We start from the raw sequence: 18,661 nt of genomic DNA, 5'->3' as shown, positions 1-18,661 counted from the left end.
GCAGTGGATGTTTGTGAATTTGGTGCCAATCAAGTGAGCTGTTCTGTCCTGAATGGTATCAGGCTTCTTGAGTGTTATTGGAGTGGCACTCATCCAAGCAAAAGTGGAGTATTCCATCACATTCCTGACTTGTGCCTTGTTGATGGTGGATAGGCTTTGGGGAGTCAGAAGGTGAATTCCTCACTGCAGGAAGCCTACAGAGTAACCTCCTGCCTCACTGTAACCTACAGGGGTAGGGAAAAATGATGCATATTCAGGCTCATTTGCAGAGCTCATTGTTTGTGGAATTTGCCAAGATGCAAATGCATGTCTGTGAATTGTTTGTGCTTTCAAATCTTGCCTGAGATAAATAATCACGTGGCCCATTTGTACAACCACTCTCATATCTTCTGACTGAAGTTCAGCATTGATCAGTTTATTGCGGAATATTCAATTAGAGTCCAGCGAAGTTTAATGATCAGCTTTCTGAAAGTGATTTGCATTCAATAATTGTGTTACTTTAACACCTTGCATTCTGAACTGAAATTATCCTGAACTGTAAATCTCCAGGAAATCTCCAATGGGAATGATAAACAGAGCTGGTACACAGTTCATAGAATGAACGCACCACCACTACACCACCAACTTTCCCTCCCTACCCCCAATCCACACCTCCATTCCTTTCACGAACCTCCAATATTTACAGCCCTGTGTCAGTACTGTCCCTCTGACAGTGTGGCACTCTCTCTCTGTTGACTCTCTGATGGTGCGACATTTTCTCCACACTGTTCCTCTTACAGTGTGCTGTACTTCACTGTTGGTATCAGCCAACATATTCTGTTCAACTTCCTGCAGTGCTACTCAAACCCACCATCCACTGAATCAGAGGCTTCAGTCACCAACTGAACCATGGTCAACACAGGAGAATATCTGTAAATATTGTCAGAGGAACAGAGGAATGACAGACCTGGATTAAAGCCAAGGTACAAACACTATGGAAGGCTAAGTACAGATAATCTGCAGGGATTCCAATCAACTGAAAGATGGAGACCCCAAAATAAAGTTTTGTTTGAAACGAGAGAAGAAAGACATCCCCATGTTATATTAGTGATTCCAACAAATGATTCATTGAGTCTTCAAGCAGCCATAACTTGCTAGCTCAAGTGTGCTATGCAGCAAGTCCCACTCATCCCAAACCCTGTGATTTTTTTCATGATAAAACGTTTCTCCAATTCTCCCTGTGTCAAGTTGAATCTGCATCCCTTGCCCTTTCAGGCAGCATGTTCCAATTACACAACAACTTGCTGTGTTTCAGGAAAACCAAAATCTTCCCCTCTCTGACAGGATCATCTGCTAATCTCCCACAACACAGCAGAGTTCCCTCACAGCCCTGACTAAAACAAGCCCTGTACAAGGACAACTAATGGCAGGAGCAGAAAGGTCGCTGTCTGTACTGTGCTGCCCCCTGAATCTGTGGGCATTGCTGTCTGTACTGTGCTGCCCCCTGAATCTGTGGGCATTGCTGTCTGTACTGTGCTACCCCCTGAATCTGTGGGCATTGCTGTCTGTACTGTGCTGCCCCCTGAATCTGTGGGCATTGCTGTCTGTACTGTGCTGCCCCCTGAATCTGTGGGCATTGCTGTCTGTACTGTGCTGCCCCCTGAATCTGTGGGCATTACTGTCTGTACTGTGCTGCCCCCTGAATCTGTGGGCATTGCTGCCTGTATTGTGTTGCCCCCTGAATCTGTAGGCATTGCTGTTTGTACTGTGCTGCCCACTGACTCTGTGGGCATTGCTGTCTGTACTGTGCTGTGCCCTGAATCTGTGGGTGTGCTGCCACCTGAATTCCTACGGTTGCAGCCGTTGTCTTGGCAACAGTAGAAGTCTTGTTTTGGTTGGAGGTTGTAAAACTTCATGAAGTCTGAGTTTCTGCAGAAGCTCTCAGATGCACAGCCTTGAACGATTACATTGTGCTCTGGGGAATCTGAAAAGAGGTAAAGTCGGCGTGAGGAGAATGATACGTTGATGATGCGTCAGTGTTACGTTGGGAGACAATGGATACGGTAAAACCCAAGAACTCACCTGTAGCTGAGTAGTGAAGACAGCGTGTCTGATGGCCGACACATTTCACCAAGTTCCTGCGATCTACGCAGCTTGTGTTGCTAAATGGCATGCATCCGTAACACTCCAGCCCATTCAAGGTGGTGTTTGTTTTTCCTGAGCAACACACAAGAAAGGCACATGTCAGTTTCACTGTGCAATTTCCTCAATGGGTTCTTGTATCAAAAGTCCTAAGGGAGCATCCTTTGTTGGAATCATAAGGAAGTCATATTCATATTGGATAATAGCCTTCAGCTCCATTTTGACAGCTAAGGGGAGTGCTCAGGTGGATAAGGTCAGATGATGTAGCCATATTTGCATCAGCCACAACTGCATCATTGAGAACAGTTCTGGTCTCTGTCATCAAAGCATGTAGAGGCACTGGAGAAGGTGAACTTGAGATTTAGAAGATTGCCTTCAGAAGCTATTGGATTTATCTGTAGAAATCTGGTTTGCAAGCTCTGGTTTGGAGCAAGCTAAGAGGGAATTCTGTTTATTTTCTCACATCAATGAAAGGTGTTGATAGGGTAGAGAAGATGTGGGAGACACCAGACCCAAGGACCATCAATATCAGAGACACAATAATCCAAGCAGGACTTTAGGAGAGTGGTCCTAATTGAGGGACTAGGAGAATGTGGGCTTGTCACCTTTGAAAGTGGTATCATGCCAGTTTAAGTTGGAAGCTCGATTAAATCCATGGGGGAGAAAAGAATCTAAGACTATAGCAATGGGGTGAGCTGAGGGGGGGGATGGAGGATGTCCATGTGGAGCATGAAAGCACCAGCGTGCAGCAGATGAACTGAATGGCCTCTATCTTTGCTACAGATACTTTCGTACATTTTGACATGGACGTAGCATGCAACCTGTGTGTGTGTGTGTGTGTGTGTGTGTGTTTATGACCTACCTGGGATTACTGTGTCATTGCAGAGCTCTGATTGGCAGCAGGACTCAGATGTTTCCACTGAGAATGTCCCAGTATTAAAGGACAGATTGCCAGTACAGTTCCCACAACCACGAACGCCAAACTGTCTGATCGTCCCATCTGTACAAACAGAGTCAGGCATTTAACTGAGACAAAACTCAGAGGAAGGATCATGCAGGCAGATGTCTGCCCTATTGTTCTGGCTGAAGTTCGTTCCTGGAATATTGTACTTCCAATATTAAAGGCTTCCCTCCATGAGTCCCACCACTCATCCTTATCTCTGTAAACTCCCACAGCCTCTCTACCCCTCCATACCTGTGTAACCTCATTCAGGCACTACATGCCTCCCTATTTCTGTAACATTCCCCAGTCCTAGACTCCTCCCTATCTGTCACTTCCTCCAGCCCCTAAACTTCTCTCTATCCCTGTAACTTCCTTTGAAGATCTGAAACCTGAGTACAGGTGGAGGTGACTCGTTGTTATCAGGGGTAACCATTTAACAGATGCTGTTAATAACCTAGGTGGCAACAAGATGGCTTCTCAATACAAATAATATAACAAAATGGCTTCTCGGCTGCAAACTGACAATTTTGCTAAAGCTGCATAAAATGGCTTTTCAGTTACTAACTGCTAATTCTGCTATAGCTGCATAAGTGATTAACCACAGTCTGCTTCAATAGAGATTAGCAGACAATGTGCCTTTTAAGGCATAGAAATAAGTATATTGGTCATCCTAACAGACCTTCAGATGCAGATGCAATGGTGTGGTTAGTAAGATAAGGGTGGCCTGAGTGTTGGAAAATAAAGTTGGTTCCCAGGAAGTAACTGTCAAATAAAGCAGTATCGTGTAGTGATTGGTAATTGTTTGAATATACTATGTGATCATGGCCTGTACCCTTCATTAAGAAAAGTAGAGAAATGTCTTTGTTTCAAGCCACGTGTGCAGCTCCTCTGAGGAATACGGAAGTACACAACTTCTGTGTTTCCGGATGCTCTGTACCTAGCCGTATGAAGAAATAAAGAATTAAGTCTTAAAGACCTGGACTGATTGTGAGTGCTTATTGACCAATCACAGAATAGATGACCCACCCACCCCAAACCACCCATGGGGGTCCAGATCTTCACCTCCAGCCCCAGAAAGCCTCAGAGGTCCCTCAGACCCTCCAGTTCTTTCCTTTTAAGTTGTCCCCAGTTCCCATCGCTCCACTTGTGGTAGCCATCTCTTCAGCTGCCTGGGGCCCCAAGGTCTAGGATTCCCTCCAAAAACCTCTGCACCTTCCTCCCTACATCTGTCTCTTACTCTATCTCTGCACCTCCCTCCTCTTTCACCTTTATCTCATTTAAGATGCTCCAAAGGTCCTTCATTTTCCACATTACTCTCTGTGGCCGGTTGTAATATCTCCATTTCTTACTTGGCGTCAAACCAAGTATTAGGTAATCATGTCAAATTCCTTAAAGGTGTTACACTATGTTAAAGGTGTTTTATAAATGCAAGAGATTGGTGTTGGTACAGTCCTTGATTGCTTCAAGTTATCCTCCAAACCACTCACTATCCCAACTTTAAAGTATATCGCCGTTTCTTCACTGTCATTTGGTCAAATTCCTGGAATTTCTCCCTATTGAATTGTGGGTCAACCCATTAACATGTGGACTACAAACGGTTCAAGAAGGCAGTACATCATGACCTTCTCAAAAGGCAACCAGGGATGGGCAGTAAATGCTGGGCCAGTCAGTGACACTCACGTCCCACAAATGAATGAATTAATTTTAAAAAGTGATGTATCCCAGAGTCAAACATATAAAGTATCAATGATTTAGACTGAAAGAATCTTCAGCTATTTGAAGCAGACTTTGTTCCTGGGTTACTTACTAGTGTCTTCTTTGATCAAGATTGCTTTACACTCTGAAGAGATGCATTGTATTGGAGTGGGTTCACAGCTTCCAGATGCACTGTCACAGGATTGACATTTTCGTCCTTCACAGGGAATGAAAACAAAATATTAGACGGAATGAATGATGCTATAGATTTCAGTTTCCCACCTACCCATGCTGCATTCGTACCTGGGAGAGGTCCTTCATTGTTACACAGATTCCCTTCACATAACTGGATGTCAGAAACAGTTTGTACTCCGAAAACCGACGATGATTTGACTAGCTGATGGACACTCTCAGATACACATCCCTTGACGATAACCGAACTGTGTTCTCCAACTGTTGGTGATAGAAAGTTCCAGGTATTTTCAATTGAGCAATTGTATAATAACCTGTTTATTCCACTTGCTTGTTCCTGAAGTAAAATCACAACCAGCAGCAATCCTGGAAAAAGGTCTTTAGACTCAAACATACATTTATATTCTTCTAAAGATAAAACAAGACAAGCTGCAAAGATTGGGACGAGACTTCAGGAGAAATCTGAATCCACACGAGAGACTTCCCCTCCACTTGTCCATGTCTGTGTTACTTCCTCACTTCCTGCAACATTCCCTAGATCTGTGTTTGCATCCAGCCTTTACATCCACCTATCACTGTAATCTCCTCCAACTGCCAAAACCCTCCCCATCGCTGTAATCTTGTCAGCTGCCTCCCTATCTCCGTAATTTCCTCCAGCATCTGTACCCTTCACTATCTCAAACCTGCTCCATCCCTCCATTCCCTTTTTCCTTCAACATTGTCCAGTGTCTCCAACCATCCTTATTTACGTAACTCCTCCAGCCCCTGTACCCCTCCCTACCTCTGTAAATTCCCCCGTCTGTATACCGTTCTCTATCTCTGTAATCTCTGCTAGCCCCATCAAGCCTCCCTATCTCTGTAACTGCCTCCACACCTGACAGTACTCCCTATCTTTGTAGCCTCCTTTAACCACTATTTCATCTCCCAACCCAGCCCCTAACCCCTCCCTAGCTCTGTAATCTTCTCCAGCCCCTCCACCTCTCCCATCTCTGTCACCTCCTCCAGCCCTGACACCCCTCCCTACCTCTGTAAACTGCTCCAGCCCCAGCACACCTCCATGTCTTTGTAACCACCTCCAGACCCAGCATCTCTGTAACCACCTCCAGCCCTTACACCCCTCCCAATCTCTGTAACCTCCTCAGCCTCTACATCCATCTCTATCTCCGTAAGCTCCTCCAGCCTCTACATCCTTCCATCTTTGAAATCTCCTCCAGCACCTACATCCCTCCCTATCTCTGCAACCTCCTCAGCCTCTATATCCATCTCTAACTCCGTAAGCTCTTCCTGCCCCTACAACCACTCAAGATTCCTTTACTCCCCCTTTCTACGTGATGATCATCCGAAATTGCAATTTTCAGTTCTGCCTGTCCCTTTCTGTCTCTCTCTCGCCATCTCTCTGCTCCTTGAAGACACTAATTCAGAATTCCCATTTTGTTCGCTTAAATTACGTGAAAGGGAAGACAGTCATTGTTCATTTGATGGCTGTTTGGAGAAGAATCGCAGAGTGGGTTGTGATTGTAGGATTCACACCATCAGCATAAATATTCCTGAAATAACATTGCATGGCATAACCGGATTTCACGTTTGAATTTCATTTTCATTCTTCCCTCCATAAGAGTGTTTTCCTCCGTGAGGCACTGAGTGACATTTCATCTCTTGTCTTGGGATATCAGTTCAGAAACTTACCAATGGGTAGCTGAATGTCAGTATATCCACAGCGATTCTCGATCCCTGTACATTTCACAATGGTTAAGCTGTTGGCACACTCACTGACAGAATTACTGTTGCACCCATAGCACTCGAGACCATTCACTGATGTATTCTGTTGTACTGAAAGAATAATATCAAACATTAAGGATTACAATGGGACTGCCATGGGGAGGGAGAAACAGAGTTACTCTTGTCATTAATCAGTCACACAGAACAGAATGAGGTGTTTCAGCCCATCATTCCTCTGCGAGCATTTCCCCGACAGCCTTGCAACTTGTTCCTTTTTGAGTGAGTCATTCACTCGAAGGTGCTGCTTGGTCCCACATGTTTCTGACCTTACCTTGATAATTGACATTGTTACACAAGTCAGAATTACAGCAACGGGATCCCTGGAAAAGAGCGATTGAACCAAAGTTGAAGGAAAAGGCTTCGTTGCAGAATCCACAACCTTTAGCAATGTAGCTGGATGCTGTTGAATCTATAAACACACAGAGATTGTTTGTACTGAATCAAGGACAGTCAATCCCTTCCTCTGTTATTCCATACATACATGTTTGTCTATCATTTTATCAAAGTGTATGTTTTCAAACAGACATGCTCAGCAGCGAGTAGGACTCATATTTGGAGTATTGTGTATAATCTGGTCGCTCTGTTAGCGGAAAGTTATTAAACTGGAAAGGGTGCAATAAAGATTGACAAGTGTTACGAAGTTGAAGGCGTGTACTGTACATTTAAGGGAGAGTGAATGCTGTTCTAAAGTGAGAGATTACAAGCCCCTGTGTATGTGACTAGATGGCAGTCTCAGAGAGTACTGGAAAACTGAAAAGATGTAACATTTGGCCATAAAAGTGATACCTGAGTTCTGGTTGCTATTTTGCCAGCAATTTAGATTTAACCAAGCAGTTTTAATTGTGCTCAATCAATTTTGAACTTATCGTTTTGCCAACATCGAGCTAATGAGATGATTCACTGTTGAAGGTATAGAGATGCAACATTTGAAAATTGGTCAGAGAGCAACTACCACTGAGCCAGAAATGTAGGGGAGGCTAATAATCAAGCTCTCCAAAAAAACACTCTGTATCAAGGGTACCTTTTCATACACAGTAAAAATGAAGAAGATGAGCTTGGGAGATTTTCAACTGGAAGAAAAAAGACACAGGAGATGACAGCAGCTGTGTGCTTTGGAAATTAAGTTGGTGTGATTTTAAAAAGGTATTTTGTTGGAATAGTATATCGTTTAAGACTTGGAGGCAGATAATAAGCAGTTTAAGAGCAAGTGGGGCTTTGAATTGTGAATATTACTTTAATGTTTACTACTAGAGTTTTTTTAAAAAATGCTATTTTCTTTAAATCGTGGAATTTGGGAGTTCTCTGTCCTAAATGTTTGAACAGATTAGGAGGCGAGGTGAGTTTTTCTAGCTGTCTGGTTTAAGTAACAGAGGGGTTAATCTTCTAGTTGTAACAGTTTGGGAGCCTGGGTTGGAGATTTGGATAGATTTGGACAGGTTCAGACAGATTCAGACTGAAGTTTTGAACAGATTTGGAGTACAAAAGATCCGTGCAGATTTAAATACTTGCCAATTAGTACCCCCAGATCTTTAAATAAAACATGGGTGAGAAAATTTGTTTAATTCAGTTACTTGTGGTTAGTTAAATTAGAAGTGAGGGCATTGATTGTTGAGATTGGGGTGTGAAGATGCTGCCCAGATTTGTCAAGGAAGTTTAGAAAGTTGGAGGAAACACCTACTTTGAGAATTAACAAATAGATTAGAATTGTTTTAACCAGGAACAAAAGAAAAGCTGAAATTGTAATGAGGTTGGTCAGCACTTAGGTGTATCAGAGAAACAGACAAGTACAATAAATTTAGAAAAACGTAAATTGCAATTGAGGGAAATGGAATTAGAAGATAAAGAAAGGGAAAGAAGAGCCACATTAGAGTCATAGAGATGTACAGAATGGAAACAGACCCTTCAGTCCAACCCGTCCATGCCGACCAGATATCCCAACCAAATCTAGTCCCACCTGCCAGCACCCGGCCCATATCCCTCCAAACCCTTCCTATTCATATACCCATCCAAATGCCTCTTAAATGTTGTAATTGTACCAGCCTCCACCACCTCCTCTAGCAGCTCATTCCATACACATACCACCCTCTGTGTGAAAAAGTTGCCCCTTAGGTCTCTCTTATATCTTTCCCCTCTCACCCTAAATCTATGCCCTCTAGTTCTAGACTCCTTGATCCCAGGGAAAAAACTTTGTATATTTACCCTATCCATGCCCCTCACAATTTTGTAAACCTCTATAAGGTCACTGCTCAGCCTCTGACACTCCAGGGATAACAGCCCCAGCCTGTTCAGCCTCTCCCTATAGCTCAAATCCTCCAATCCTGGCAACATCCTTGTAAATCTTTTGTGAACCATTTCAAGTTTCACAACATCTTTCCGATAGGAAGGAGACCAGAATTACGCGCAATATTCCAACGGTGCCTAACCAATGTCCTGTAAGGTGACCTCCCAACTCCTGCAATCATTACTCTGACCAATAAAAGAAAGCATACCAAATGCCTTCTTCACTATCCTATCTCCATGCAACTTCACTTTCAAGGAGTTACGAACCTGCACTCCAAGGTCTCTTTGTTCAGCAACACTCCCTAGGACCTTACCATTAAGTGTATAAGTCCTGCTAAGATTTGCTTTCCCAAAATGCAGTACCTTACATTTATCTGAATTAAACTCCATCTGCCACTTCTCAGCCCATTGGCCCATCTGGTCAAGATCCTGTTTTAATCTGAGGTAACCTTCTTCGCTGTCCACTACACCTCCAATTCTGGTGTCATCTGCAAATGTACTAACTGTACTTCTTATAGAAAAGGAGAGAAGATTCTTAGCTGAGTAAAAAGAGAGGAGAAAGAGAGCGGATAAAGAAGGGGAAAGAAGGTTTTTTTTAGCTGAGCAAAGAGAGAGAGGAAAGTGAAAAGGAGAGGCAATTTGAACTTCACAAGTTGTGAATTAATCAGCAAAGTCAAGTTAACAGGATGGAGATGAAGAGAGAAAGTTAAAACATTGCCACCTTTTGATGAGAAAGATGTCAAAGCCCTTTTTATTTCATTTGAAAAATTGGCTAGGAACTTGGAGTGACCAGAGAACTTGTAGTAATGCTAATTCTGACTAACCTGGTAGGCAGAGTTAGTGAGGTATTTGCAGCGCTATCGGATGAGGAGTCAAGGGATTATCCAGATGTCAAAAAAGCTATTTTGAGTGCTTACGAATTGGTAACAGAAGCATAAAGAAGGAACCAGGTCAGACTTATGCTGAGTTTGAAAGAATTAAACATAGTAATTTTGATAGATGGGTGCGGCTCTTAAAAATAGACCAAACCTATGAGACTCTAAGAGAGGTTATTCTACTGGAGGAATTTAAAAACTTACTTCCCGAAATGATAAGAATTCAAGTGGATGAACAAAGTTCAAGAAGTGAGAAGAGAAGCAGAGATGGCAAATGAATATGCATTGGTGCATAAGACGAAATTTAGCTTATGGCAGGAATATCACCCAGTGAGGGCTAGAAGTTAGGCAAAGAGGAAATCCTGCACTACAAAACAAAGAGTAGATTACACTGGGAATAGTGTATCACAGGTGAAAAAGGAAACCCAAGAGAGTAAGAAGAAGCTGAAAGGCCTTAATGTGTTTTCACTGGAATAGAGTGGGATACAGAAAATTACCATGCCGATGGATTAAGAAGGGCCCTGGGAAAAAGTGATTTTACTCCAAGAACAAAATCACAATACTGGTCGTTGGAGAAAGGCACTGTGGAAAAAGCTGCATTAAAAGTGGCTAAATCAGTGGGATTAATCAAAGTAGTAAAGGAAACTCCAAGGAAAGTCAAAGAGTTGCAGGAGAGTGCCTAAGCAGGGGCTGAGTGTTGAGTTAGTGCCCGATCTCTATAAGAACTTCACCTCCGTGGGTAAAGTTTACTCAGGAAGAATAGGGGGAGAAGGGAAAGAAGTTACAATTTTGAGAGATGTAGGAGCTATCGGTCTCTGATAGTAAGAGACAAATGTATTTGCACTCTTTCTGACATGTTATCCAACTGAATGGTAATCTGTGGAATAGAAATGTAGCTTTTCCCTGTGTAAGATCAGGTTGGAGAACCAAATCAAGACTCAGGAAGTAACAGAGTAATTGACACAGTGTCAGTTCCAGAAATATGGTTTGTTTTCGGGGACAATTTAGCAGGATCCAAGATGGGAACGAATCCCCTTTTTGTGGAAAAGCCAAAGGGAGGCCAGGGAACTGAGGAGTTAAAAGAAAAATACCCTGGAATTTTTCCAGATCCTGCAGTAACAAGCTCCTGCTGTCATTAGTCACAGCAAGAAGCAAATGCTAAGGAGAAAGATGGAGTAGAAGTACAATAAGCTGACACGGTGTTTGACCTGATGGTGCAGGAAAACCTGAACAGGTAGAGGTTCAGGCAGAAGTCCTGACAGGGGAATGGACTTACAACAGAAAGACAAAACAATGAAATACACAATATATATTCATGCATACTCAGAAAAGGCATCAGAATGTATTCCTGAGAGTTATTATCTTAAACATAGAATCCTCAGGTGAAAATGGAGCCCATGGCAGGTTAGTGCAGAGGAGAATAGGGCAGAAGTGCACCAGACTGTGTTGCCGGTTGTATACAGACAGGGAGTGTTATGGTAGCACATAAATTATCAGTAGGACATCATCTACATGTGAGGAAGTCCTTGAGGAGTGGAATATGATAGTGACCTATCCGTCTTGGGACCAAGAACTGAATTGAAAGGCTTGTTGCAGTGGTAGGAGGACATATGCAGGAATAAGATGGGGAGGACTCATACCATTACGCATGAGGTGGAAATAGGGAATGCTGCTCTGATAAAACAATACCCCTATTAATCCTATCAAAGCCACATAGTTCCAGAAGGAATTGGATATGATGCTCAACAAAGATATAATTGAACTGAATCAGAGTGAGTGGAGTTCGCCAATCGTGTTAACCATTCTCAACCTGACGGGACTCAATGATTTTATGTGAACTATTGGAAGGTCAATGGCATAAGAAAATCAGACCTCAATCCAATACCAAGATTGGAGGACTGTACAGAGAAACTTGGACAAGCCACTTACATCACTAAGTTGGACTTACGGCATGGTATCTTTATCCGAGAAAGCGACAGAAGTTTCTGCGTTTGAAACTTCAGATGGGCTATATCTTTGGAATGAAGACACACAAGCCACATTCTAAACACTCGTGAAGGGAGTTGTGGTCAGATTAATAAATTGTGCAGTTTATCTGGATGGCGTAGTGATCTTTAGGTAGGCATAGAAAGATGACATGATACAGTTGGCAGAGCTCTTTGAACGATTATGACAAGGAAAACTTGTAATAAACCTAACGAAAACAGAATTCAGGAAGGCAGAGGTGACATTCTTGGAGTGTAACATCGGTCATGGAAGGTTGATCCCAAGGAATGCGAAGCCAAAGGCCTTCGAGGAATTTCCATGACTGTCCTCAGAAAGAGGTGCTTTGATTTTTGGGACTAAGTGGATTCTACTTCAGCAGCGTGGTCATACCACAAACAGGTTAACTAAAGAAGAACACAAAACTTTGGACGGAGGCGTTTGAGAATTTAAAAGAATTGAGAATTAACCACCACACCAGTTTTAACTCTATCAAATGTTTTTAAATCCTTCAAAGTTGCAAACTATGCTACCAATAGAGGAGTTGGAGCTATACTGCTGCAGAGGATAATGATGGAATTGAGCGACGTATTGGCCTACTTTTCAAAGAAACTCAACACCAACCAGAGAAAATACTTTTATCATCGACAAAGAATTGTTGAGTTTCATTCTGGCCTTACAACATTTTAATGTTTATGTGATGACAAATAGGTTGGAGACTGTCGTGTACACTGACCACAATCCTCTGACATTCTTGGAAAGACTTAAAGACAAAAATATGACAGTATTTCATTGGAGTCTTATGTTATATTATAGACTTCTAATTTACAAATTATACATGTTGCGGACTTAGAAATTTTAATTATTCAGATGCACGCTCACCAATTGTTACTGTGTCTAAGAAGGTTGTGCATTGCAGGCCTGGACGGCATGTGATCTGCCGTGCACAATTTCCGGTTGGACTAAGACAAGTGTAACAGGTCAGAGTGGAGGCTGTGAAAAGATGCAAGCAAAGAGAAAATGATCAATCAGGGTTGGAGTCACATGGAACGGAACTCATGTGTGAGACTAAGGAACAAGCACCTTGGGAGTGTCCAGGATTTTTCAGATCACTTCCAAACACCAGAGGTTCACTCCCTTCCATAGCTCAGAGAAACATGGCAGCCAATTGATGCACAGCAAGATACAGCAATGAGATAAATGATTAGCTGTGTGATACACCATCCAACCCCTCCATGCTCTGTCTGAAGGCAGGTTTTGATTATTAATTGAAGATAAATATTGTTCCAGGCTAGCATGGAGAACTCACTTCATTCTCAAATAATTATTGTGTGGTTGTGCACATTAATTTCAGAGTTCAGTTGGGGACTTAGTTACTTTCTCTGAGTAAGGATACTTGGGAGCATTACTCCCTCAGTGCTGCCTGGTTTTTATCTGTTCAGTTCTCTGGAAGTCGAACATTGAGCCGGGACTTTGTGACTTCAGAAATGAGAGTGTTACCCACTGAGCTAGAGCTGAGATTTGGAACATTTTCAGATTCATGGTGCAGTTTGCCATTGACTGGAAACTGAACTGGGTGAGCTGTATAAGTTCAGTGGCCGCAAGAGCAGGTCAGAGGCTGGGGATCCTGGAGCGAGTAACTCGCCTCCTAACTCACCAAAGCCTGACCACCATCGACAAGGCATGATTAAGAAGTGCGATTGAATATGCCCCATTTGCCTGAAGGGGTGCAGCTCCAACAACACACAAGAGGCTTGACGCCATCCACTTGATCGGCACCGCATCCGCAAACATTCACCATTCACTCCCTCCACAATGAATACACAGTGACTGTTCTGTGAACCATCCACAAGGTACACTGCAGCAACTCACCAAGGCTCTTTACTCAGCACCTTCCTAATGATCCCGATCACAGAAAGGACCAGAGCAACAGATATGTGGGAACACCAATTTGTTATCTCTATACCATGCTTCACATTGCCGTTCCTTCACTGCTGCTGGGTCAAAATCCTGGCATTCCCTTTCTAGCAGCACTGTGGGTGCATCCACACCACACAGATCTGCAGCATGGCCATGGCACATTGGCCCATTGGTTAGTAGTGCTGTCTCACTGCGCCAGGGAGCTGGGTTCAATTCCACCCTCAGACAACTCCCTGTGTGGAGTTTATATGTTCTCCCTGTGTCTGCATGGGTTTCCTGCCACAGTCCAAAGATGTACAGAGTACGTGGACTGACCATACTAAACTGCCCATAGTGTTCAGGGATGTATAGATTAGATGTGATAGCCATGGGAAATCTAGAGTTAGACAAAAAGGTAGGGAGGTGGGTCTAGGTGGGATGCTTTTCAGAAGGTCAGTGTGGACTTGTTGGGCCATATTTCCACACTGTAGGGATTCTGTGAAAAATACCCAGTATCACCTTGTCAAGAGTCATGAGGGTTAGGTATGTCATCATCTCCAAAGAATGTGTTAAAAAATTCACCACCTGTGTCTGGAATGAAGTCAGATGATAGGACAGGACTGCTCTCTCATTCGAGAGAAAAAGAGTTGACTGCTGGTGGTTTAACTCGTGGCTCCCCACACCTCAGGAGAGGGCAAAGCTTGGAAAGGAGAGTCCTTCATGGTAACCTCAGCCAGTGTGGGAATTGAATGCACACTGCTGGCATCACTAACTGTATTGTTATGACAGTGCTCCTCACTAATATCTCCATTGACATGATCAGCCTGAAAGAGATGAACAAGTGAAATATTGAACAGACATCTCACCTCCAGTAACTAGAGCAAAAACGTTGAGAATACTGAAGAGGAACTTCATCTTGCTTTGATCATCAATGTTCCTTGTGTCGATCAGTGAGTCAAACCCCTTCTCTTCAGGGCTCTGTAGCTGGTGTCTGACACTCAATAATTATATACATGAGGTTGAGGAGGCACATCTAGAATTTCTTCTGTTCTTGAATTACAGTGAAAGCAGTTTCAATTCTGCTGAAATAGAAAATTAATATGATGGGTGTTCATGGCTCATCTCTCCATGAAAAACTTTCTCTCACTTCCACACCAACTTCATCCTCTTGCACTGAGATCCATGAGTGAGGATCAGTGAGTGAGGATCCCCAGTGAGAATCAGCACTGGGATCAGTGGGTGAAGACCACCATTGAGGATCAGTGGGTGAGGAGCCCCAGTGAAGGTCAACACTAGGATTAGTGATTGAGCATTCCCAGTTCGAATCTGTACTGAGCCCTCTAATTTTGAATTACCCAGTCCTGAGAAAAAGACCTTGATTATTCACCCTATCTGTACTCCTCATGATCTAATAAACATTACCCCTAAAACTCCAACACTCCAGACAAAATGGCCCCAGCCTATGCAGCTCAAACACTCCAACCCCAGCAACATACTTGTAATTTCTTTCAAATTTAACAACACCTTTCCTCTAGCAGGAGGACAGAGTTGAACGCTATATTCCAAAAGTGCCCTAACCAATGTCCTATACAGCTGCAACAGGACATCCCAACTCTTATATTCATTGCACTGATGAATAAAGGAAAGTGTACCAAATGCCTTCTTCACTCCCTTGTCTACATGTAACCCACTTTCAAGGAACTGTGAACCTGCACTCTATGGTCTCTTCGTTTGGCAGTAACCCAGCATTAACTGTAAATTCTGCCCTGATTCTCCTTACCAAAATGCAACATCCAATACCAAATCCAAATCAAACTCCGGCTGCCACTCCTTGGCCCATTAACCCTACTGTTGTACTCTGAGGTAACTGTTGGTGTTCTCTGCAAACCTACTAACCATTCCTCCGATATTCAAATGCATGTCATGTATATTAATGATAAAAAGCAGTGCACCCAGCACCAATCCTTTCATCACACCACTAGTCATATACCTCCAATCCAAAAAACAGCCCACCATCACCATCCTCTGTCTCCTACCTTCAAATTAATTTTTTTATCCAAATGGCTCTCCCCAGTGATAGAACCTTGCCAACCAATCCAACATGGAGAACCTTGTTGAATGCCTTGCTGTGAAGTCCATATAGACAACATCCACCACTCTGCCTTCCTCAATCATATTTGACACTTCTTCAAAAAGTTCAATCTAGTTAGTGAGACATGATTTCCCATGCAGAAAGCTATGTTAAATATCCCTAATCAGACCCTCATAAATCCTGCCCTTCAGAATCCCCTCCAACAACTTAGCCACCACTAACGTCAAGCTCACCGATCTGTAGCTCCTTGGCTTTATCTGACCATCTTTCTTAAATAATGGCACTTTGTAAAGACTGATTCTACAATCACAAATATAGCCACGCCAGTCTTCACCTCTAGTAGAACCTGTGACCATTTAACCAGACATTTATTTTGATTGGTTCTGATTTGAATATTGTGAAGCAATTGAACTATTCCAAACCAGATGATGGTGGTCTTTCCAGGGTGTGAACTCCCCTGGAGATCAACCTATGGGTTCACTTGCTCCATTTAGATCTGCAGGTCGCTATGATGCGTGTCTTGTTCACATGAATTCATTATAACGCGATTGATGAACTGTTTCTAAAGCGCAAACCTTTAAAATGTGTGTTGGCTGTAGCACAATTACATTGTCAATACTTTAAGCGCTGTTTCTAAAGCGCAACCATCACATTATAGAAGAACTACTGTAGTGGGATTTTTTGCTGTCTCAACCCCACAACCCAGCAGCAACTACAATGGCTTACCAGCCTGGATTCTGAAGAAAATTTTAACCATTTGGCTGGTTCATAACCAAGAGAGATGGTGATGTATCCTCAGTGAATGAGTAGGAAACACGGAGTACATCGAGGATGATCTTTTTATGAGGAAGCGTTATGTTTAACCCCTTGAATGGGCATGATGCACGCTGACCAGTGAGTTATAGATCATGTGGATTAGTGAGATGCATGCACAGAAGCAGAAATGGAGTGAGTGTTTCCCTGTGAGTGGGAGCAGACAGACAGAAAATGGTAAAACTTACCTATGCAGTGCTGAAGATCATTGACTTTGTACATTGATGACTTATCTATATGCCACAGTTATATTCGTTCACTTAATCTGTCAATATTAAGTGGCACGGTGGTTAGCACTGCTGCCACACAGCGCCAGAGACTTGGGTTCAGTCCCCGCCTCAGGAGAATGACTGTATGGAGTTAGTACATTCTCCCCTTGTCTGCGTAGGTTTCCTCCCACAGTCCAAAGATGTGCAGGTCAGGTGAATTGCCCATGCTAAATTGCCTGTAGTGTTAGGTGAAGGGGTAAATGTATGGGTGAGTGGCGGGTCGGGTGTGGACTTGTTGGGCCGAAGGGCCTGTTTCCTCACTGTAAGTAATCTAATATCTCTTCATAATTCAGTGCTTCCTTTAATACAGCTACAATATTGACCACCTTTGTGTAATTTGCAAATTTGGATTAGTGGTGTCATCTAAATTGTGAACAAATATGGTGAAAATTTGAGACTTGAACCCAGTACCTAACACAACAACACTGGTTACATCCTATGGCTCTCTGACAACACTTTTGCTTTGAGTCATAACGTTCTGGATTCAAGTCCATAGTAGGGTCTGAGTGCAAATAAAACACTATTAAGTGCGTTACAGTTTGACTAAGCAGTTAAACAGAAACTCTGTCCAGACACCCTTTCTTTAATGATAGACTAGCAACCGCACTCCTTCCCCTACTGCACCCCCCACCCCCCCACCCCCCCCCCCCCCCCCCCCGGCATAGAAAACGAAATAAATGTGAGATTCACTTGTCTGTAATGACTTGGTTTCACAGTGGCATGCACACTTTCCCAGCCTGAAGGAACAGTTCCCAGGTTAAGAGCTTTAGCAATTGAAAAGTAAAGGTAAAGTCACTGAAATTCTACAGGACCATAAGGCTACTCTCTCATTGGAGAGAGAGGAACAACTGCTGGTGGTTTAACTTGAGCATCACCACTGGGGAGAGGTTGAGAAGGTACAGATTTCAAGGTTAATTTTTAGAAGATTATAGTTACACAAGTCAGTCTGTAACGCGTAATGAGCAACACACTGAATAAAAACAAACCTCTCACCTTCATTAATAAAAGCACAAATGCCAGAGAGTAGGTTTCATCTCCAGTTTCCTTCTTGCAGGTCAGTGAAATAAACCTCTTTTAAAAGCTCTACAGACTGTTTCTATCAGTCAGTGTAAATATAATATAGATAACCACCTCCAACACCCAGAACCCTCCTACTTTCCTGATATTTTGTCAAGATGGCTCTGTCAGTCATTACAAATTTCGTTTCTTTTTCTTTCTTAGCCTCAAACTATTATTGTACAGTAGTAATGCACATTATTACGTGTGTGTGTGTGTGTGTGTGTGTGTACTGACTCCATAAAAAAGACTCCATTGTGTAAAAACTTCATTCAATATTTCCACCACCAGGAAAAATGCCCAAGTGGCCAATGTACCATTAACAAACAAAACCCGAGAAGTGCAATGTTACATGAAGAAAGTGAAGAGGAAGGATAGGGATTAAATTAAAATTGAATTGGAGAGCAACAAATATGTGTGGCAAAAAATTGTCGACTGCTTTCATTCTGAATTATCTATAGTGCAGGGGATAAATGTCAAATCACCTTCATTTTTAAAGATTATTTGTTGCTATTTCCTGTTGCCTTTGCAGATTGGTGTCATTTGCTTGCATCAAGCTAATTTCTGACCTGTAACTGCCAAAAGGTTAATATGTGTTTCACTGACATTTATTCCCCTCATCAACTAAGCCCTGATATTCCCTCATGAGTCACAGTCTCTAAAG

The 18,661-nt window shown here is 42.8% G+C and overlaps 1 protein-coding gene across 2 annotated transcripts; it reads right to left on the bottom strand.

The window, feature by feature from the left end:
* Positions 1 to 394: 394 nt before the first annotated feature.
* Positions 395 to 17,993, bottom strand: LOC140459027 (uncharacterized). 2 transcript variants are annotated; one of them, XM_072553742.1, is made up of 10 exons: positions 17,935 to 17,993; positions 14,634 to 14,849; positions 12,751 to 12,861; positions 7,002 to 7,139; positions 6,638 to 6,781; positions 5,063 to 5,212; positions 4,872 to 4,976; positions 2,984 to 3,121; positions 2,062 to 2,196; positions 395 to 1,963 (listed from the first exon to the last, which is right to left on the bottom strand). In XM_072553742.1, the coding sequence occupies exons 2-10, from the start codon at positions 14,680 to 14,682 to the stop codon at positions 1,374 to 1,376; spliced, it is 1,560 nt and encodes a 519-aa protein (XP_072409843.1). In that variant the 5' UTR covers positions 14,683 to 14,849; positions 17,935 to 17,993; the 3' UTR covers positions 395 to 1,373. The 2 variants fall into 2 exon arrangements, with proteins under 2 accessions (XP_072409843.1, XP_072409842.1); XM_072553741.1 differs by having other exon boundaries at positions 14,634 to 14,846; positions 17,935 to 17,980.
* Between the last annotated feature and the right edge of the window lie 668 nt (positions 17,994 to 18,661).

The sequence above is a fragment of the Chiloscyllium punctatum genome, chromosome 34 (genome assembly GCF_047496795.1).
Source record: "Chiloscyllium punctatum isolate Juve2018m chromosome 34, sChiPun1.3, whole genome shotgun sequence".
NCBI lineage: Eukaryota > Metazoa > Chordata > Chondrichthyes > Orectolobiformes > Hemiscylliidae > Chiloscyllium > Chiloscyllium punctatum.
This window is presented reverse-complemented; position numbering and strand designations above follow the sequence as displayed.